The sequence below is a fragment of the Epinephelus moara genome, chromosome 1 (assembly GCF_006386435.1).
Source record: "Epinephelus moara isolate mb chromosome 1, YSFRI_EMoa_1.0, whole genome shotgun sequence".
In the NCBI taxonomy this organism is placed as follows: Eukaryota; Metazoa; Chordata; class Actinopteri; order Perciformes; family Serranidae; genus Epinephelus; species Epinephelus moara.
In genome coordinates this window covers 20,937,830-20,959,708 of record NC_065506.1, presented here as the reverse complement: position 1 = coordinate 20,959,708, position 21,879 = coordinate 20,937,830, and the positions used below count along the sequence as shown (strand labels likewise).

General features: G+C 41.1%; 2 protein-coding genes across 2 annotated transcripts in view; both read right to left on the bottom strand.

The window, feature by feature from the left end:
• Positions 1–4,423: 4,423 nt before the first annotated feature.
• kif7 (kinesin family member 7) lies at positions 4,424–17,242 on the bottom strand. Its single transcript, XM_050051671.1, has 20 exons — positions 17,140–17,242; positions 14,513–14,905; positions 14,088–14,285; positions 13,583–13,982; positions 13,137–13,484; positions 12,777–12,969; positions 11,912–12,079; positions 11,494–11,652; positions 11,252–11,397; positions 11,032–11,150; positions 10,333–10,488; positions 10,033–10,238; positions 9,683–9,880; positions 9,125–9,250; positions 8,711–8,887; positions 8,413–8,628; positions 7,924–8,130; positions 7,478–7,676; positions 7,062–7,223; positions 4,424–5,089 (listed from the first exon to the last, which is right to left on the bottom strand). Exons 2-20 carry the CDS (start codon positions 14,871–14,873, stop codon positions 4,704–4,706), a joined length of 4,125 nt encoding a protein of 1,374 aa, XP_049907628.1. The 5' UTR covers positions 14,874–14,905; positions 17,140–17,242; the 3' UTR covers positions 4,424–4,703.
• A 2,366-nt stretch (positions 17,243–19,608) lies between these two features.
• LOC126393882 (poly(A) polymerase type 3-like) overlaps positions 19,609–21,879 on the bottom strand; it is a 7,368-nt gene continuing 5,097 nt past the window's right edge. The window contains exons 10-11 of the mRNA XM_050050291.1: positions 19,981–20,263; positions 19,609–19,618 (exon numbers count right to left, since the gene is read on the bottom strand). Coding sequence (XP_049906248.1) covers positions 19,609–19,618; positions 19,981–20,263 — 293 coding nt within the window. The remainder of the gene's footprint in view (positions 19,619–19,980; positions 20,264–21,879) is intronic.

Below are 21,879 nucleotides of genomic sequence, written 5' to 3'. Positions count from 1 at the left end.
AATGTACTCACTTTTTTGGAGCCTGCATGCACATATTGTATATAAAACTAATCAAATAAATTAAAAATAATTAAAACTGTATGTGCACTTCGAAAATGTCTGACTTTAGCGCCCCCCAGTGTCCAGTGGTAGTAAAATCCAAGACAACAATGCACATTTAGATTGTGTTGAGTGTTATCCCCAAGGTCAAATATGTTGACATTTGAGCAAAGTTATGCAATTTTAAACAACCCAGTCTCAACAATGTTGGCATTGTACGTGTCTGCAAACCATGGATATGTTAAGTTTGTTTGTTATTATTTAGTACTGTGGTCCCCAACTGATCCGGCCACGGGGTCCAGATTACTCCTTGGTCATTAGTTAAAGGTCCCACTGTTTAATATATTCAGTGTCATTCTTGCATTTGGCCATGTCATTGAGCTAGTTTGCTGTCTCTGTTAAGAGGCTGTGCGTTAGTGACTCACTCCACAGCAGAAATGGCACTTCAAAATAAAAGCTCTGTGCTGGAAATTTAGTACTTAGAAATAAAGTGTTTTTTGTTTGTTTGTTTTTTACAAACTTGACATGTTTGCGAGTCACTTACCGTCCATTTAAAATGGGCCCATGACCCACTTTCGGACCACGACCTACCAGTTGGGGAATCACTGATGTAGTGGATACGTTGTACTTTAGGTTTGTTTTTAGGTTCAATGCTGTGGTTAACGTGGTTAGGTTCAGGTACAAAAACCACTTGGTTATTGTGGAAGATTTTGTCTTAAAGGTCTAGTGTGTAAGATTAAGGGGAATACTTTGTCAGTGTGGGTTTTCTCTGGGTACTCCAGCTTCCTCCCACAGTCCAAAGACATACAGATTGGGGATAGGTAAATTGGTGACTCTAAATTGGCTGTAGGTGTGAATGTGAGTGTGAATGGTTGTCTGTCTTTATGTGTCAGCCCTGTGATAGTCTGTCCAGGGTGTACCCCGCCTCTCGCCCAACGTCAGCTGGGATAGGCTCCAGCCCCCCTGTGACCCTCAAGAGGATAAGAAATGGATAAGCGGTTAGAAGATGGATGGATGGATGTTTTCTTTAGTGTATAATGGAAATAAGATCTGTTGTGTTTTCATTACCTTAGAATAAGCCGTTCATATTTACCTAGGGAGCGGGTCCTCGTGGAGAGCACCATGTTGTAATGCCATGTTTCTACAGTAGCCCAGAACCAACAAACCAAACACTGGCTCCAGATAGAGCCATTTGTGTTTTCACGTTTTTGTGTCAGCCATGGTAGTTAGCAGCTCCGTCGCAATGAGAGCGTCAGAAAGACACTTTTTTTTCATGTGAAGCTGCTTTATTCAGTGTTTCTACTGGTTCAAATCCATTTGTTTCAGAGAGCAAGAGACCTCTGTGGATAATTAAGATCCTAGTAAAAAAAAAAGGTTGGTTCAGTTCAGTTGGTTGCAATCTGCAATCCTCACCACTAGATGCCACTAAATCTCCCTAAATCTTACACACTGTTCCTTTACAGGTCTCACTTTTGGCATTCTCGGAACCCATCAGCTGTATGCGGCGTCTGACTTCAAGAAGATGCCGCATACAGCCTCTAGGGGCAGACCCCCGATTTTTTGGCATTCCGGTTTGATTTGGGCATTTCCGACTTCTGTTTATATATAAGTAAATATGCTGAACCATTGCGATGGATTCAGAGTTTGCAGTGACACCAATTATGTTCGGCCTCGTTAGTTCACCGCACGGACTGTTTAACGTGGCAACAACTGCAGCCCAACGTGATTGGTCAATATCACGCAGACTACAAACAGCCTACAACCGGAAACCAGGGCTCTTCCGCTCTTCTTCCGGAGGCAAGATCTCCGGGGTTTGCCTACAGACTCTACATTCACTGAATGTATATAAAGACTACACGTTTGGTGGCACAATCCCAGCTAGAAATACAGCGATGTCTCTGTAAAAAGTAATGACTTTTTGTGGCAGATTCCCCAGTGGAAACACAGCACAGGCTGCTATAAATACCCTGCAGCGATGACTCACTAAAAACAACCTATTTTGGTGTTTGTTGGTCTTAAGGAGTGCTCTGCAGTGGTCTAAAGCTTGGCATGTGTCTCGCCAAGGTCTACCACCACCCACAATCTCATCCTGATGACACAGTTAGCTCATATACCATGTCTCTTTAGAAATGTTGCTATGATACATATGAAACATACAAATTTAACCATGCCATCATTTTCTTTTGGTGACTCAGCTGGTTAAAAGCATCTTTACAGTATAGAAAAGTGTAGCACAGAACAATCTACAATCTACATTTACTTGTGTGTTCAGAGTCCTGAAACCAGCCCTCCCCTGTCAGATGAGCTGGATCATCTCTGTCACAGAACTCAATGCTCCTCCCTTTTTTTAAAAATAATTTGGGCCTCGTCTATCTTCCAGTCCACTCTCCCCCGTGCCCTCTGACCTCCAGCATCACCAGGCTTGTTTTGGAGCTAGAATGATGTGATTTACTCATATTGCATTTATTAGTAGACCATTATTACATTTATTTATTGCAATAATTGTGTGATTACTTTTCCCATCTGTGGTACCCATTGAGGTCCATCCAATAAATTATTAAATAAATTAATATTTCTCACTTGTTTACCAAAACCAGCAGTGACACTTGAATTTCCTCTTAATCTGGTTTGTTTTTAAATTAGAGGGGCAGAAAATCCTTTCAGTGCAACAAAAAACTGTTGCTTGCCCCTCGTGGAGATTTGTAGGGAAGCATTACAGACTCTAGTGAAACACTGAGGAAACATTGCCCTCTGCTGCTCAGATGGTGTCCACACTCCCACTGTGGGGAGATGACCAGTTGAAATATCATGTCTTGTCCTGATTGTCTTCCACTTGAATGAAACAGGGCAGATACACTGACTTCTTTTTCATTGAATAAAGAAACAGGATTATTTTTTGATAAGGCCAATAAACTGGATACCAACAAATGAGGCTTCATGTAAATGCAGATCAAAAAGCTTGTCTCATCTCTCTTGGGGGGATAAACATCCTGGAATTACAGTTCCTATAATTTAGGGGCTTTGGGGGATGTAAACAGGAAATGGAATTACAGGAATTAGTTGTAGGCCAGAATTTTGATGATTTTGTTTTATTTGTTTACATTTTAATAAACTGACACTGGTAAAAGTATGTCGAATTAATATCAGCAGTTCATTTTTCCAATGTACTCTGACATACAGACACACATCACTAGATTACTTTGACACTAAAGATAATATAAAAAAGCAATGATTCTCCATTAAGTTCTGTAGTGACATGGAGTTTCTTTTTCAGTGATTTCTAAGTGAATTTATGGATGCTTATGGATGGACATAACAATGATGAAGATCATAATCATAATGATAAATACAGCTACAAGCAGCAACCGCAGGTTCAAACCATTTACGGCCACCAGAAGGAAGGAGCTCAAATGCCAAAATCAAAGCCACAAGCAGCAGTGTGCAGGTTCAGGTTCAGGCTTCACAGAGCTGAGTAAAGTCACTTCAGCTGGTTTCATTTCATCCAAAGGAGTCAGACCAATTACACATTTCTTTCACCATTAAAATATATGCAGCATTTTGATAACTGGACATTTTAAGTCCCGCCTTTTGCTCCCCTTCATCAGATGTGACCGAAACTTGGTGGGTATTCAGGACCGAGTGCAAGATGACTCCACTGAGTTTAATCTGGGGTCATATTTGTTAGGAGCACTTGTACATCACTTCCAGTTATTAGGCCAAGTTTGATGCTTGTAGCTCATGCTAGCCCACAGCAATTGAGGCCACAGCAAGACGACATATAATAACAAACCAGCACAAACTCAATAGGGTTCTGCCACTTTGGTGCTTAGACTCTAGTGATGATACTCTCTGTAAGTAAATGTCACACTGAATCTAATCATAAGGCTAAGACCAGGGTCAAGGGTCAAGTGTTGCTGTCTAGGGTTTTTATCTGCTGTCATTCAATTGGATGAGATGTTGGCTTTAAGTCGTAATTCAAGATTAAGAACAGATGCATGTTTCCAATATGCCAGGTAGTATTACTGATCATCTTCACAGATTAAAAAGGTTGCATGCTTGACATAAGAACAATGTTAGCTTTCACTTTCATTTTTTTATCTACCACTGAATTCCCTTCTAGAAAAAGACTCAGCAGTCAGTTGTGGCCTCCCAGACACAACCCTGCCCTTCTGATCACAGCTGCACTTAAACTCACACCACGCCTACACTAATCTACATTTCACAGCAGCTTTCATGCCCCATCTACATCTACTGTGATAACATCCAACTTGACCATCGATTTAAAAAGGATTACAGATCAAAAGGCAAAAATCATTTCTTGCATGTCAAGTTGTGGAAGAAATTTAGAGCTTCATGATAAAAAAAAACCATGAGCCAGATGAGTGTGAGAGGCAAAAACATTTTAATATAAAATACTGTAGAAGGTAACGAGACTACATGATTAGAGAGCACCATTTTGTAATGATGCAAATGATTTATCTAACACATGACACATGAACTTTGCCTTAGTGAAAGTGCTTCATATAAAAATCAGTGGATGTCTTTATGTACAAGTACAAAAATTGAAATACAAAAACAAAAGACAGGTAATGCGTCAAAATATGTCAGAAACCACAGAACAAAAATCTATGTGAATGATTTAAAGTAGCACTATACATTTATTTTCAGACAGGATTCTTCCGCACGTCAATTAATGCATTGTTTGAAGTCAGTGGTCCGATGTTGAGGCTGGATCTGCGGGACTCTCTGCGAGACTTCACGACAGGGAGGGACGTCGGCCCGAAACAGGACCCCATACCAGTTTGAACTACACGGTTAACAGGAACGTCCCCACCCGCTCGAAGCCACAACTCCTCCATGACAGCAGGCTCCTCTGTGGGGAGAGAGGAGCGCCTCCATGTGGACGGGAGAGGGGTGTTCACCAGCTCGCGCATTTCCTCCCTGGACCTGTGTGGTTTGTCAGACTGGCCCATCGCTCTGCCTCCTGGGCTGTCCTCACGGCAGCGGGTCAGCTTCTCCGTGCTGCCATGCTTACCATCAGATGCCACAGCTGACAGACAACATGTCAAAATGACAGTTAGAGCTGCTGGAAAACATTATACTGAACAGTGATTATTACCAAACAGACATGAGTGCCACTACTCTGAGCTGACTGAATATCAAAGCATACGTCAAGATAAAGATCTGTGGGCAAAATATATGATCAAAGAAATAGGATGTCAGATGATCCCATGTGTGAATAAAATTGTAGCATTCAGGCATGAACCACAGCACATAAAAATACTACTAAACAGTGGTGGTGTAAAGTAATCAAGTACATTTACTTGGGCACTGTACTTAAGTACAGTTTTGATGCACTTGTACTTTACTTGAGTGTTACCAATTCAAGCTAATTCATACTTTCACTCAACTACATTTCAGAGGGAAATTTTATTCTATATTTCAATACAACTATCTGATAGCTTTAATTATGTTTCAGATTAAAATTTTACACAGAAAATCTGCGAGTTTATTTTTTAACATTATTAATGGTAATGCAACAGTGATAATAACCAGATAATATAGTGTACGATACAGTGGCATTACAATGACAGGGGCCACTCTGCTGCCTAATATGCACTTTTACTTTTGATACTTCAGGTAGTTTTTGTAACTAATATTTTCCACTTTCACTTACATAAATTGTTGAATACTGTTAACAGAGTACTTTTACAGTATAGTACAGTGTGGCTTTTACTTAAGTAAAATATCTGAATACTTCTTCCAGCACTGCTAAACTGAAAATTAACAGATTTTTTGAACTAATAAGAAACTAAAAATTCTGGCAGTTAAACTGCCTGTGTTTGTGATGTCATATTTGTACATGTCAAGAGGCTCATCATAATGTTGTTTGTAATGCACTGTTGTGTTATGTGACTGTGATAGTTTGAAAAGATGTTGCAGAGTTTGGAAGTTTGGAAATGATCGATTGCCCAGGAACTGAAAATGGACTTAGTGTTTGTTCCTGCAGTTGAAACTCTGATCGTTTTGAGTCATATTTTTTTGGATTTCCAAGTCTTCTGTGATTGTAAACTTAATATCTTTGGACCTTCAAGTCTTTATCAGACAAAACAATGTCCCCTTGGGCCTTGGGAAATTGTGATGGGCAATATTTTAGACCAAATACCTCCATATGGATATTGCAACGATATTGTAGGGTTGACTATAGGTGCTTTCACAAAATATTTACACAATGAGATTTTGATAAATAATCATCAGTAATGTGGATATAATGACTCAGTAGGTAAAGGCAAATGATAGAACAAATAGAGCAGTCTGGTAAGTTCAGAAATTTACATCACTTTACCGTAATGCAGCCTTAAAAACCAAGACAAGACCACACTTATATTATTACGTTAACAAAAATCTAAGACGATATCTACTCTCACATCACAATATCAATATAATATCAATATATTGCCCAGTCCTGATTAGACTGGTCACCAGTGTTTGTGAGGTTGCATGTGTTAGAGTGTGTATGCATGAACAAGATGCATGGGCGACGTATGTGTTTACAGCTCGTGCAAATGCAGGCTTGTATACTTTCTCTGCCATTTTATGCATCCAACGACTCAGATTAATTGAGAAAATAAGGGACAGAATAATGCATGATGAAAATAACTAGTGGCTGCAGCCCTAACATGCTGTGGTTATCTAAATTTCTCCCAGCAGCAGGCCATAACTGAGCTAGTGATGGAGGGGCAGAAAAATGGAGAGAAGATGGAGATGGACTAGTTACTGATAATCTATATAGTGATCTGAAAGACAGTAATAATTTTAGAAGGTGATTTGCCTGAGGATGTGTGGAAGGGTATTTGCACCTTAGTCATGTTTTTAATACCAAGAAACAAAGTATGGCTTAATAGCACAGATATCTGAAGCCATCTCACTGCAAGCTGTAAACACAATGATTATGATCATCACAAATATTGAAAGCAACAAAAGTTTTGATCTAAAAATACTTCTCAAATCATTACTTCTACCTTTTGCATACTCCTTTGGCTGGCTGACTGAGCCACAGAGCTCCCTCAGTTTGTTGCTTAGCTCCAGATTTGCTGCCTTGTAGTGGTTCAGCTCCTTGCTGAGGTTATGAATCCATCCTTCATACTGCCGCTGCCTTCCTGCCAGGCCCTCGTCCATTTGCTCTGTGGGGACGAGAGGACACACGCACGAGGGTAGGCAAATATTATCAGTTTTATAGGATGACGACAGAAATAATCTAATAAAAAACATGACGTGTAAATATGCTGCATACAACTAATGATATATAACTTCACTTTCAGCACCAGTAAACCTAAAATATATACCTAATATATATCTGCAAGTACATAAACACATGCATTAGACCTTTTATAAGTGAGAGAATTTTTTTCTGTAAATAAGTCCATGTGATCTGCACCTCGACACTGCTGCAGTAAGAGCTGCACGCTCCTCTCATGTTCCTTCTGCTGTTGTGTGAGCCGGCGATCTGTGTCCAGTTGTGTGCGATCGAGGGCATTCTCCAACCACTGCACCAGCTTCTGCTGCTCATCCAGCTGCATTTCCAGCTCAGCCAGGGCGAGCTGTAGCTTACGCTCCTCCTCACGCAGAGACACCACCTACAGGAAGCATCAACACTCTTCAGCGTACATACAGAGGAGTTTGCACATAGAGTCTCACCCTGCGTGGTCTGACACTGCTCAATTTTCTTGTGAATGAGTGTGCAAGTGCTACCACTACTAATAGTCGTTAAATGTTATTGATGTTTAAATGATATTAGTGTAACCAACTAGCCAGCTTCTCTAAAAATTGTAGATGTGGCATTTTGTAAGTAAGGAGTAAAAACAAGCTGAATCTTGCACAGACCTTGTCAAAGTACTTGCACAGCAGCGCTCTGGTCTCAGAGGCAGACAGGTAACTGAGTTTGGCCATAAGGTTCATCTCCCACTGGGAGAGCATACTGGCAGAAGCCCTGAGCTGTCTCTGTCTCTGAGTGATGGCCTCATTCTTGTATTCAATAGCTGCATCCAGAGCCTCGATCGCCTCGTCCAACTGGAAAAGTGTTCGCTCCTCCTGCAACCATCAGAGGAAACAAATGGACTTAATAAGAATGTGAACATCAACACACACACAGGTAATATCACAGCTTGCAGTGAGGATGTTACTGCTTGTCACACGTTTTCTAGTCAGTTTCTTTTACTGCCATGTTAGGTACTTAATGTGCACAGCAATTACGCATTTAAAAATATGTTCAGGTATCAGTGCTATGAAAACACAAAAACATCCTATCCATTGTTCAGAGGACACAAAGTGTCTTTTTTCTGTTGCTGTTTTAACCCCAGAGTGATATCTGACCTCAGGTGAGAGCAGGCTACCCTGCCGCAGCTTATCGTCCAGCTCCACTCTCTGTTTAAGTAGTGAATCCTTCTCTTGACGCAGGTTGGAGATCTCTTGGCGAATCTGTTGAGAGTCTTGAGCACTGCTGCTGCGAAGAAGACCATTCCTCTCACTCAGTTCTCGCTCAAGTGACTCAATACGCCCTGTTAGTGTCACCAGGTCTTTACTCAGGGCCTAGAGGGAAGATGAATAAAAATGTTAAGCTTTTACCAGTTCTCTGTGTCACTGAATGGAGCTGTTTGTGGTTGTTAAATACCTGACTGGAGCGGAGCCTCTTGGTCTCCAGTCCGCTTCGCTCCTGTAGCAGGGCTTCTTTTTTGGCCAGGATTTGCTCTCGTTTAGTGAGCTCTCCTTCCAGGTCTTCCAGTCCTCTCCTCTGTTCCAGTACCCGCTCCATTTCCTCATCCAGCCAGCGTTTTTGTTCCTCTATCTTCTACTCGCAGGGAGTCGGGACACAAAAGCCCACACATCATGCAGAAATAGAGATACAGACACACAAACTGAAGCTGCAGGGAAAACTCACAAGCAACATTCTTTACCGAAATGACACATTCTTAAAAATCAAACCGCTCTGTGACAAATTTTCTTCTGGGGGTTTTAAGAGAAGTTTGTTTTGTATGAATCCAAAGCTATTAGAAACATTTTCTCCTTAAGCTTCCTGTCCTCCCACCTGTTGTTCTTCCAATGAGATGACAGAGCCATTACTGCCGCTGCGTCTCTGCCTCTGGAAGGCAGCGATCTCCTCCGTCTTTATTCTCAGGATCTTTTGCTGCTGCTCGTTCTTTATCTCCAGTTCCTACAGAGGGGGTAGAGGGGTGGAAGAAAGGAAGACAAAGATCAATTACAGGACTTTTATTGAACAAAACTAAAATCTCTGCCTTAGAGATTTACAACCCCAGCTCCAATAAAGTTGGGACACAGTGTAAAATGTATGTAAAAACAGGATACAATGATTTGCAACTCCTTTGCAACATACAGTGGGGAAAATGAGTACTAAAGTTTAGATCTGACATTGGTATTAACTCAATAAAACTACACAGATAAAGAAATCGTAACATTTTAATCCAGAAAAATTATATGCAACAAAGTGTAATGCTTTATGGTGAAGTAAGTGACACCATTTTATAAACAATCCTTCAAAAGTAATAAAATAAGTAAAATAATTCTGTGGTGTGTACAGTTATATTCAAACATATAGCTGCCACTCTGCTGTATTGGCCTGAGGTACCTTGACTCTGTGAGTTCTCCGCTGCATCTCGCTCTCCAGACGTCGTTTCTGCTGACTCTCCTGGCGCAGCCGCCTTTGCAGCTGCTCCTGTTGCTGCCTCATACTCTGGACACTTCGCTCCAGCTCCAACACCCGACGTTCGCTCTGAGCAGGAAGGTTAGCGAGACGAGCGGTATCCCTCTGACGCTGGCTGAGAACCTGAGAATATGAAACCATACACATTTTGCTATACACAGGCCTCAAGTGTAAAAATATTAAAGAGGAATAGTACAGTGTTTTGTGCATGGGTTAAAAATAGTATCTCAGCAGCACAAATAGCATCACCAAATCCAGAAGTGTGGCAGTCAAACCTGAACTTTGCTCTGGGCGGCAGCTATCTTCCTGCGACACTCCTGTGCTCTGGTCTTGTCCATCGTGCTGATCTCTCTCTCCTGTCTCTCTAGATCCTGCAGCTGCCTCTGGGCCTCCTGCAGTTCCTGTCGAGCCTGCAAAGCATCGCTCTCCAGAGCAGTGATCTTGTGGCTGTACTGCCTGTTCAGGGCCTGTGCATCTTTACCTAAACACCAACAATCAATGTTTAAAAACACAGAAGTAAATCTCTATTTGGAAACGATGCAGCAAAGAAATGGCAATGAGATCGAAGCTGCTACCTGTTTTGACCAGCTCCTTGATGAGTTCTTCCTTCATACGGATGGTGACAGACAGCTCCCTGATCTTCTGCTGTGCCTGAAGAAGCCCCAACTCCGAAACGGCTTCAAAACCTTTCAGACTTTCACGCACTGACGTCTCCCCGGTGCTGGAGTTGGCTACACAGAGATTTGAGAGAATACAAAGAAGGTCAGCAGGGTGGTATTATGAAGGTGGGAACAGAGCTTTGAGGCAAGTGCACCCTGCATATGGCCATTAATTGGATGTAATATGAACCTTGGAACAGAATAGAGACTAAAACCAGGCAACAAAAGCACACTGAATAGATTTTAAAAGCCTGAGGTTACCCAGACTCTAACATGTAACATCTAAGTACAAAAGGAACCAAAACACAATAAAAGGCTGTATTAATCATCATCCTGTGTGTGGCTGGTGTCTCAGAATTTTACTTTAGGATCTTTCTGTGGAAAAAAAAAAAGAAAAATCCAGGATCTCTCAAACCTGGAAATGGACACGCTCAGTCCAACAAAAATTGCACACCGAAACATCAGCGGAGCCAAATTTTAAGCATGCAAATTGTTTAGAAAGAAGTCATGGTCTTTGGTTGCATATCACTTTCCTGTGTGTTAAAGTTTATCAATGTGTGAACATGTCAATAAAATCACCAATTGGATAAGGGAATCTGAGGTTGTTAGACTCACATGCTTTTCTGGCTAAACAGGGGTGCTGGTCTGGCTCAGGCAGAGATATGAGACCTTTACCACCAACTGCTAGTCCTCCTGCCAGCATGTCCCTCTTGGTCCAAGTAAGGTTCACATTTCTGGCAAAATCACAAACATTACATCATATACAGTTCATTTCACACATAACATTTGCACATGTGCCCAGTGCTGCAAGCTCATCTTTATAAACACAACATACTTGCGTCTCTCATGGCTGAGGTTGAAATGACTGCCCTCTTCTTCTGTGTCCTGCATGTCTGCTCCTCCTGGGATCTCCTGCTCCTCATAGAGGCTACCATCCTGATCACAACAGGGCCCATTACCAAGGTGGCCTACTGGACTGACCTGCAACCAAACACAAACACACACACGCAACCTTTTTTAAACTTCTAAACCCACACAGCACCACAGGCCGAAACACTAGCTCTGCTGGTTGGTTACCTGTCTGTATGTGCTTCCATTCTGGCTGTGCTGCATGGAGCCCATAGGGGCCGTGTGTGGCCGCGGTCTCAAGTTAAGGCCCAGGCCCATAAGTCCTGGAGTGGACAGCAGACACTGCAGCTCTGCTATCAAGTCCTGTTGCTCCTGCAGCTTATCACTCTGAGACATGAAGAAAGCAATCAAATAAATAACATGTCAGCTAAGGCAGGAAACAAACATGTAGAAAATCAGTGTGTTATAATGGTGACACAGCTTGGGTGGGGATCATCACCCTGCTCACAAGTTGGTCCATAGTACTGCAGGACAGCTGTTTAACCCTGCAGTGACTGCACGTGTTACATAAAGATGAATGTGGCATGCCATGACAAAACTGTGAAACACTACACTAACAAAAAAACAATATTTCACTGCATCTCACCTGCTGCTTGTACTGCTCCATAGCATCCTCCAGAGCTGCTAAAAAGTCTGTGTTCTCTCTCTCCAGCCGCTGGATCTGAGCTTGAAGCAGGACAATACTATCCTCTTTCTCTCCATCTTTCTCGCTTTCATGCTCATGGCTCCACCTCTCCTCCGCAGCCTCTGGATCCTGGGTAATATGTTTTATAACAAATGAATACACATATCAGTGCTGATAACTCAAAGTTCTGACTGAAACATTTAAGTTCTCATGGCACTGATGCCCTAAAAGGTATCTCTATTCATCAAAATTACATATTTAGAAGTATTTACCATGACAAAAAAACCTTTCAAGCCCTAAAATGGCTCACATGTAACTCTACACCTTTGCTCTATTAGTATGCACTGATCTATGCATATGCACACTGAACCCCACCTCTATCTCCATCTGCTACTCTCATAGCATACCTGCTCACCTTTAGCCCCTTTTCCACTGGACAAAAAACCCACAAACATCTAGCTTTTGTATTTAATGGGAAAGGTTACAATGGGCATTCACTCTCAGGAAAAATCTGGCTTTGATTGGCTCAGATTGACAGTGATGGAAATACGACAAGCAGGCGGACGCGTTAATTTGGGCCCCATTATGGCATGTTAGGCCACAGGACAGTAGACCCTGGCTGTCTGAATCCGTGTTTCTGAGTCATTGTCACTGACAGTGTCGTTGATACACTGCAGTTCAAAGGCAAAAACGCTCAGCTGTGGTGTTGACTGCTTCTTTTGCTCATGATATATCTTATAAAAACACCATATGGATATGTGAACAAGGTTAAAAACCTCATTGCAGGGGAGCTTTAAATATTTCCTCGGGAGATTGAGAGACAAACCTGGTTCCTCACAGATGGCCTTCCTCTCCTTAACGCGACACTGTCTTCAGTGGAGCTGTTCTCGATGCCGCTGTCTGGTCCTGAGGCAGTGGTCAGTCCACTCCGCTCCTCCTCCACTGAGCACAGCCACTCCTTCACTCTCAGACTCTGTTCTGAAGTCAGAGCCCCTTCACTCTGCAGCTCCTGCAGCAACCTGTGATATATTAATGAAAAAGAACTTAAATAAAGGAAGCACTTATACCTCTTAAACCTTAATGTACTAAAATAAAGCAAAACACACATCTCACACACAACATAGCTTTATGATGACAAAAAACTGATGTAGACTAAATTAAACTCAATTAATCGATGTGCTTTAACCTGTAAGCAGTGTCTGTGCATGTCCTGTAGTGGGCGCTCTGAGCTTGCAGTCTGCTAATCTCTCCCTCCCCAAGTCGAGGTCTCCTGTTTGGGTCAGCGTGAGAAATGATGCGGGTCTCTGAACGCTGACGATTTTCGAGGGCCCTGCGAAGGGCCTTGATCTGTTGCTCCAACCCCTCCACGCGATCTGGCTCACGCTTGCAGTTGACTGTCGCTTTGTTCTGAATGTTTCTGGCTCTTGTGGCGTAGTTTAGTGTATTCAGGCTTTCATCAAAGTCTGAGGAAGACGGACTGATGCAGGCAATCATCAGTGTTTTGGAATTTCCTCCCAAAGAGTCTTTTAGGATCCTGGGTGAATGAAGGATTATAAAGAGACAGTGAACAACAATTTATGTAAAAATAGTATGATAAAGTATCTCAGGGCATGAAATTATTAAACAATGTACCTTGTGATTTTAGAATCTCTGTATGGTATGTGAGAGCCTTTCCTCTTGGGGTCCCCCAGTGCCCCGATAACATTTCCCAGAGCCAGAAGACCACTGTTAATCTGAATACTCTCTTTCAGTCTCTCTCCAGTGTTCCCCGTCCTTAAGATGCGCTCTGACCCAGCAAGATCAACAAAGTGAAACTTGGAAGACAACATCTGTGGTCCAGAGTTTGTAGCAGTCCCATAGAGGCGTGAGCTTCCCCGACGCTGGTCCATGTACACGGTAAAAATGGTGTGTGACCGGCTGGAGTTTGGATTCATCTGGGTTGCACCAGTGTGCCTGGCTGTGTTTCCTGACTCGAGTAAACTCAGCACCTCATCAAGACCCTCCACTTCACACTCCTTTACACCACACAAAACTATGAAGTCACAGAGACAAAAAAACATGAAATGCAGATTAATACAAATTCATAGCAAAACCACAAAGACCTGATTAAAGACCAGTTAGACTGTCTATTCCATACCAATGTTGCCTTTATCCTCCCGGATGTGGATGTCCTTGCTGGCTGTCTCCACCTCCAGTAAGTCCTTGAAGTCCTCTTTGTAGACCTCCAGATAAGAGACTCGGACAGAGAAGTCTGTTAGGTCATTTTCATCTAACAGCTTGAAGATATCTGCGACAGCCCTGGGGATGATACCCTGCTCCTCATCTCTGAAGGAACCTATAAACACAATTAAACCACATGTAATTGCACACAACTGGCTTGTTATGGTAAACTTAATTAGAGCAGTGTGTACTTTCTTTGAAAAGTCCAAATGTGCTGTACTGTCTACCTGATCTTGTTCTCTTTGAATCGTCTTATGCAAAACAACGTTAATTTACAGGATAAACTGAACTACAAACAAATGAAATGGACAATGGATGGAAAAGATAAAATAAATAACTCACAAATATTAGCCTCTCCAATTGTGTAAGTCTTGCCTGAGCCTGTCTGCCCATAGGCAAAGACTGTGGCATTGAAACCTTGAAAGAAGGCATCTATGAGTGGCTGAACAGACACGGAGTAAACGTCGTCTTGACAGCAAGTTTCTTCAAATAGGTAGTCACAATGAAAGTGTCGGTCATGGCCCAGAGTAACACGACACAGCTCAGAGTCCACGGTGATACAGCTCTCGTGGCAGTGTAGAAGCTCTTTAGGCAGCAGGGGACGCACTCGAACAGCAACTTGCACTGCAGAATACTCCCCTCTGCTTTGGCCACTGGGCACTTTGGGAGACATCTCTGATGCACTGCTGGAGCTCTTCTGCATTCCTCTGCTACGTATGGATCATCTTTGGGCCACTAAAGGGGATCAAAATCATCTGTCACCAAGGGTTTTTCAACATCTCATGCTGTTCGGCTGAAGGATGCAATATGGCTTTAAGTGAGAGTGTGATTGATTACATGATAATGCCATGAACTGACCTAGCAACTCAAACTAATTTCTTGTACACACATAGACATCAATTTTTGTCAAGAGAGCAAGCAGCACATATCTAGCAAGTTATTGAGACTAAGGCTGTAAATTGTAAGCACCTGTAAACACAAATAATCACAAAAAAAGCTAAAATGTGGTATATTACCACTAAATATAATACATAAGTGAATATTGTGAGCTAAATGAGGTGGAGCATGAAATGCGTGTCATTCTCTACTGCGCTTTCTATATCAAATTACCACAAAAATTGCTCCAAAAAGTTCAAATTCCTCATTTACATTTAATAGTTATACAGAATGGAGCTTTAGTTGAATACCTTTTAAAGAAGGTTCTTGCATTCTCTGAGTACCGGTATCTTTTTCGGGTGTGGGATGACAGATCCCTTGAACTCTGTTTTGTTTGGACTGCGGACTACTGTGAGCTGGATCAAATAGTATTTAGCACTGATTCATGAACTAGATTTTGTCTTGTTTGGCTCTATGAACTGTGTCTTGTACTCATGGTGCTACATTTGTGTTTTCTATTGTTATTAGTTTTTTGTGAGGTATCTCTCGAAGCATTGGCTGTGGGAGGTTTATGTCTTTTTTCCCCAATAACGTTTGTGTTTATGTGTGGATGATATTTATGTATTGTGCTGCTGGATGATGGTGGATTAACATACCAGAATGTTTGGTTTGATATTAGTTAATGTGTCTGAGTAATCCCATTGGTGATAGATCAGGTAAATTTCCATACACAAAAATAATATATTCACTCTAGGGATGCACAATAATATTGGCACGCCATTGGTAATGGCTAATATCGGCTTTAAAATGAACTATCAGAATCGGCCAACATGCTTTTGCTTATTTTGCACAATGAACATACATTACATACACTGAAAGGTACTGTATTTCATGTCTCCATCTGCTTGTGGGCCATCACAATAGGAGTATGCATGCATAATATGAAGTTAATTCCATAAGAGAAGAGACTTAATGATCACTTAAATTAGATGGGGGAAAAGTGGATATATCAATACCGGTATTGATTATCAGCCAAATAAGTTGTTATATATATGTCAGCATTTCAGATATCAGCAAAAAGTACAACATGGTACATCCCTAATTCATTCATTCTGTTATAACTTTGCTCTAAGGCAAGTTGCCTGTGTGTGTGTGTGTGTGTGTGTGTGTGTGTGTGTGTGTGTGTTTTTCTCCATAAAATATAAGTGAGTATTTATCATATTAATACTGTTAATGCAAACCTAACCCATTCTGAAGCTGCTCTATATAAAACAAGTGAAAAAATGACCAATAGATATGAGACATGCATTTTAGTTGTGTGTTTTGGGCCCATTTGCTTTTGTGACACTGCATCCAAACTAGGATCTGATTGGGAAGGTCTTGAACATGGTATACTGATTTTAAACACAGACTCCAACTAACACATACAAAACATCAAAGTTAGGGTTAACTGAGGTCAATAAAAATGGACGTAGGATATCAACAACAGATAACATTATGATTAAGAATAGTAGTAGGATGAGTTGTGACTCGTTCCTTGATTGAACCATAACGTTACCGTTACTACACAGTAACGTGAGACAACATACCGTTTATCTAACTCCCAAAGTTACTGAAATCCTTGTTCTTCAGGAAAGCTGGTTAACTTAAACTACTTATGTTCACGTAAAAAGTTGAATGCCACCGTTATAACGTTATATGGCATTTTAAACACCACGGTCCTGACACAGTAAACTTATTTTGGCCATGTTGGCAGGATGAAGTTAGCTCACCGAGCCTCTGTCACCACTGTGTGAAAAGCAAACATGTTAAGAACCGTTATCCATCACAATCAAGCTTTTTCCTAAATCATCTTTAACAAAAAGCTTCCCTAAATCTCAGACGCTGCTCTTGGTCGCCTGTTTCTCAGATAACTTCAGCTAAGCTAAAGTTAGCAAGTTAGCCAGCAGCAGTCCGAACAACAGAGTCAAAACATGAGGATGAGCCTGGATATCCTTAGATAAGTTAGGTTAAACTATCAGGTAACAGATGGGTATCACTAAAGTGCATGCATTGGTTGGGTAAGTTAACCGCTACAAGTTAACACAACTTACTTTAGTATGGCAGAAGTTAGTCCACGGACTCAGGATAACAGTGGAGTTTTTTTCTCCTCCTCTGGAGTGTGGAAGTTGAGGGGCAGTGAGGAGGAGGAGGAGCCCGAAACATTTGGGCTGAATGTTGGGTGTGGTCTGTGAAGGCATCATGGCTGCAGAGGACACTGAACCTCACCTAACCAGGGCCCCTGGGCTGAACTGAGTGGGACCACAGCAGGAAAGAAAACTTAATGAAATAAAATCACAGCAAATAAAAAGTTTAAGTTAAGGTTTATTGCACATTTAGATATAAAGAGTTTCCATGTTCAGATGGGGTGGATACCCAGAAAGGGCTTTTCATGCTACCTCAGTACCTCACCTACAGGGAAGAATATTTTGCTACCTCAGTACCTCACCTACAGGGAAGAATATTTATCAGTGCTCTGCAGAGACACAGCAGCCACACAGCACAGTGATGATTTATACAGTGCCAAATTTGTCTTTAACCACTTTTAAATTCCTTTTGTACTGGGACAAGGACATTGACTCAGTTAAAAAAGTTCATGTTCCACAGTATCTCAGTTATTACTGTCCTCTTGATGTACAATACATTGGTAGGTAAAAGTTATTGATTTGTCTAGTTGAATAAATATTAACCTGAGATTACAGATGAAAAAATCATTAAAGCTTTCTGGTATGTCAGTGTTCATATACTTCACTGTGTCCTTGATGCAAACAAAACTGATGTGATCTTTCCAAGAAATCTTGTTGATGTAACTTTAGAAATGTCCTCACTATCAATATATCATTTTGCTAATTCCAAATCATAATTCATCTTCCCTACAAATATCTTTGTTTGTCTTTGTATTTTGAATATACAAGCCCCTGTTACTTAGTATCATCAGCAACTAATATTGGCATCATAGCGTTTGACACTGCTGCGAGATAGTTTATATAGCTGAGAAACAATACAAGGGACAATAAAATTAGCACTTCTGCCTTGTGACTCGATCAATTGAATATAGGTCAAAAAGGACTTTGCAAATAATTGCACTCTGTTTTTATTTACATTGTACACAGCGTCCCAACTTTTATGGAATTTGGGTTGTACATTTTAATATCCAACAACACACCTGGTTGTCAGCTAACAAACTACTCCTCAGTAAAACAGAAACTTAATCAGTGCCTCTAGGTATGAGACAGAACCTCAACTCCAAATCAAATTCTTTGATTTTAACTTGTAATGATGGTCGATCTCAGAAAGTAAAACAAGTGTATTATCTTGCTGTGTGGATTGACTCTGAACTGTCCTTTGACCACACACTGATCATGTAATAAAAAAGTATATTTTGGTCTGGTGTTCTGTATCGCTCCAGACATGGTGTTACCTTTAAGGTAAGAAGGAAACTTGCCTCGCAGCTTGTACCACTAATAATGGATGCTGACATTTCTTTTTACCTGAATGCCTCTAAAACTGATCTTCATCCCCTCAATGTTATATTAACCAGACTCTGCAGATCTATACTAGGTTGTTCTCTTTTTACACACCACTCACTGTACAATGTTAGACACACTTAGATGGCTCCCTCATGATACAAGATGTCAGTTTCACTGGCTTTAACTTTCCTTATTGCTTAACTTAAAATTATTCACTAAGAGTCTCTGATCAGATTCTCTTTGTAGTGCCCTTTGTGTCTAAAAAAGTTGGTAAAAAAAAAAAAAGCTTTTATGTTTCGAGCTCCCTCTGATTGGAATAAGTTACTTTTAAATATCAGTTCTCTGTCATCACAACACTTATATAAAATGTTGTTGAGCGAGGCAAAATCATTGTTTAGAGACAACCTCACTGTCAGGTACAGGGCAGGAAGAAAGGGAGTCCAGGAGACACTGTCATCAGAACCTGCAAGGGACTAATTGAGTTTCCATATGAGATAAGCTGAGAGAAAGCATTTCTTTAACTTAAGTCATTGTCAACTTTTTAGAATTCAATTTTTCTATTTTTTTGTTGCTTTCTTGCTGCCATGAAGTCTGTAGGAATTATTAATTGAATACTACATGCAATTTTGTTACGGCATTTAAAAGTAAAGTTTGTGTTGTTGAATGACACTGAAACACCTCAATTACGCTGACATTACCAAGGTCCCATCAAATCTGCATATGTGTGTACTAAATCTGCCAAAATGTTAATCTGGCAACCCGAATTTAACCCGAAGTTTGTTTTTTTTATCAGAGAAGGATGACATCTCCTGACATCACTCCTCAAGTCAACCCCTGACCACTTCAAATATTGCATCAAAATGACTGAACATTGCAGTGTTTATCATTTTATTTAGACAGTGTACAATAGTTTAAAGTGCACTGAAGTGTTTCAGAAAAAGGAATATCTCGGTTTTCCTTAAGAATTAAGAATGAAAAGAAAATGAAAAAGAAAAAATGGTGCTTCGTGATGGAGGGGGAGGATGGTGTTTTCCCTCTTGGTCAGGAGCTGAATCAGTTTCGCCTAAGAGATACAAGAAGAAAAAGGGTTGTAAAATTTACTAATTCACAGAGTTGCATGTAACACTTTTCACTCAAAAGGTCATCCATGGGTGCCTTAAAAATGTATGTAGAAAGGGATCAGCTACCACACTGTTATTTATATCAGGTTTATGCACTAAAAGGCTTCAATGCCCTCTTGTGGAGAAAACATACAACACTGATCCAGCTCTATCAGTCAACCTCTCAGGAGGCCCTCTATGACTCTCAGCATGCGTACTGTAAGTGAGGATTCGGTCATATGGGCCACATGACAAAGTATAAAAGAGAAGTGTGTGCAGCTCGAAGGACTAAGGATACGTTTCTGTTCTTAACACTGTGCTGTACCTGATCAGATGGAGTTTGATGGCTCGTCTTACAGTTGTAGCAGGCTGGATGGGGTCAATAGTGCATGTCAACTGAACATCTTCAGAGACAGTTTTGCTCACCAGGTCAAGTTTGGCTTTTTCGCTGGGTGTCTTGGGCTTAGGAGTATGTGGTCTCTTGGTGCCTCTTGCGCTTTGAGATGGACTCTGACTGAGTGAGACACCTGGTGTGACACCTGCAGAGGGCTGAGAGCAGGTGCCTTTGACGGGCTCCTCATCAGATTTAAACTCCTTAGGTGATGTTTCTGGTTGAGGAGAACAAGGTCTTTTTTTGCCTTGGTGAGGCAGGTTTGCTGGGCGCCAACCGTTGTACAGCTGAGTCATTAGCCACAGACATGGATTCCTGTAGAAAACAAGAACAATGTTTGCTGTTGTGACACTTTTTTTACGTTTCACCACAAGAACTAGTCATGTTAAAGGAATAGTTTTGGGAAATACACTTTTTTGCAAAGAGTTAGGTAAGGAGATTCATACCACTCCAGTCTGTACAGTAAATGTAAAGGTTCTGAAACAGGGAAACAGCTAGCCAAAGGTTATCTGTTCTTAAATGTTTAATTGATAAAAAATCAGAAGTGTAAAAATGTCTTTTTTGAGGTATACATGGGGGTTATGGGCCAGACTATGTCTTGGTCACGCACAGTAACTTCCTGGAGTCTGGACATCACTGTAAGGTTGCCAGGAAGTGACTGCGCCTGGCCAAGAAACAGTCCAGCACAAAACCCACCACAAACCACAACTTGTCAGTTTTACACTTTGGGTTTTGTACAAATTAAACAAATGAGATATGATTAGCTAAACAAACCCGCCACTGGTTGTAGCTTCATATTTAACGTACAGACATGAGAGTGGCGTCAATCTTCTCATCTAACTCTTGCCAAGAAAGCAAAGAAGTGTAGAAATGTGGAGCAATTCCTTAAAATGACGGCTAAGATTTGAGACATTTTAACTTCAGAAAGTAGAACATTTTCTCATCAACAGAGGATTGAATGGTTTTGCGTATAATTTCTGCTTTGATCTTCTTGGCTGGCGTCTCAAAGTGAGGCCACCCTTTTCTCTTAGCGGCTGGTTGGCCTGTGCTTACAGCTGGTGTGGCATCTTCCAGCTAAGATTGTCCCTGCTGATGTATCTGGCTGTTACAGTCATCCCCTCTTTGACCGATCAGCCATTTTGTGCTCAATCCATGTCTGAAACAGACGTACAGGCCAATGAGTTAATGAGGCAAACACATACACCACATAAATAAGTTTTAATACTTTGTTGCTGCAAACTGAGAGTAAATATGAAGCATAAACGCAACAAACAATGAGTTAGTAGAAACTAGAAATGAAAATTTTTTCAATTTTTTTTCTTTCTGCCATAATTAAAGCCACTACAAGGAAATTTTAACTGGATATGCAAAAGTCTCTCGTTTCTGCTGATGTCTGTGCGTGACCTACAACAGCAAATGAGACCATCGGTGTGAAGATAAGCTATTTCTACACTGAACAAAAATATAAATGCAACACTTTTGTTTTTGCTCCCATTTTTCATGAGCTGAACTCAAAGATCTAAAACTTTTTGACCATTTCCCTCAAATATTGTTAACAAATCTGTCTAAATCTGTGTTAGTGAGCACTTCTCCTTTGCCGAGATAATCCATCCCACCTCACAGGTGTGGCATATCAAGATGCTGATTAGACAGCATGAATATTGCACATGTGTGCCTTAGGCTGGCCACAATAAAAGACTACTCTGAAATGTGCAGTTTTGCTTTATTGGGGGGGTCTGGGGGGGTCAGAAAACCAGTCAGTATCTGGTGTGACCACCATTTGCCTCACGCAGTGCAACACATCTCCTTCACATAGAGTTGATCAGGTTGTTG

Excerpts from the sequence above, each read along its gene's own strand:
- kif7 (XM_050051671.1), bottom strand. The coding sequence starts at position 14,873 with ATGCAGAAGAGCTCCAGCAGTGCATCAGAGATGTCTCCCAAAGTGCCC. Across the intron at positions 12,970-13,136 it reads TGCACAGACACTGCTTACAG|GTTGCTGCAGGAGCTGCAGA; the intron begins GTTAAAGCACAT and ends AATATATCACAG. Across the intron at positions 10,239-10,332 it reads CAAGGAGCTGGTCAAAACAG|GTAAAGATGCACAGGCCCTG; the intron begins GTAGCAGCTTCG and ends GTTGGTGTTTAG.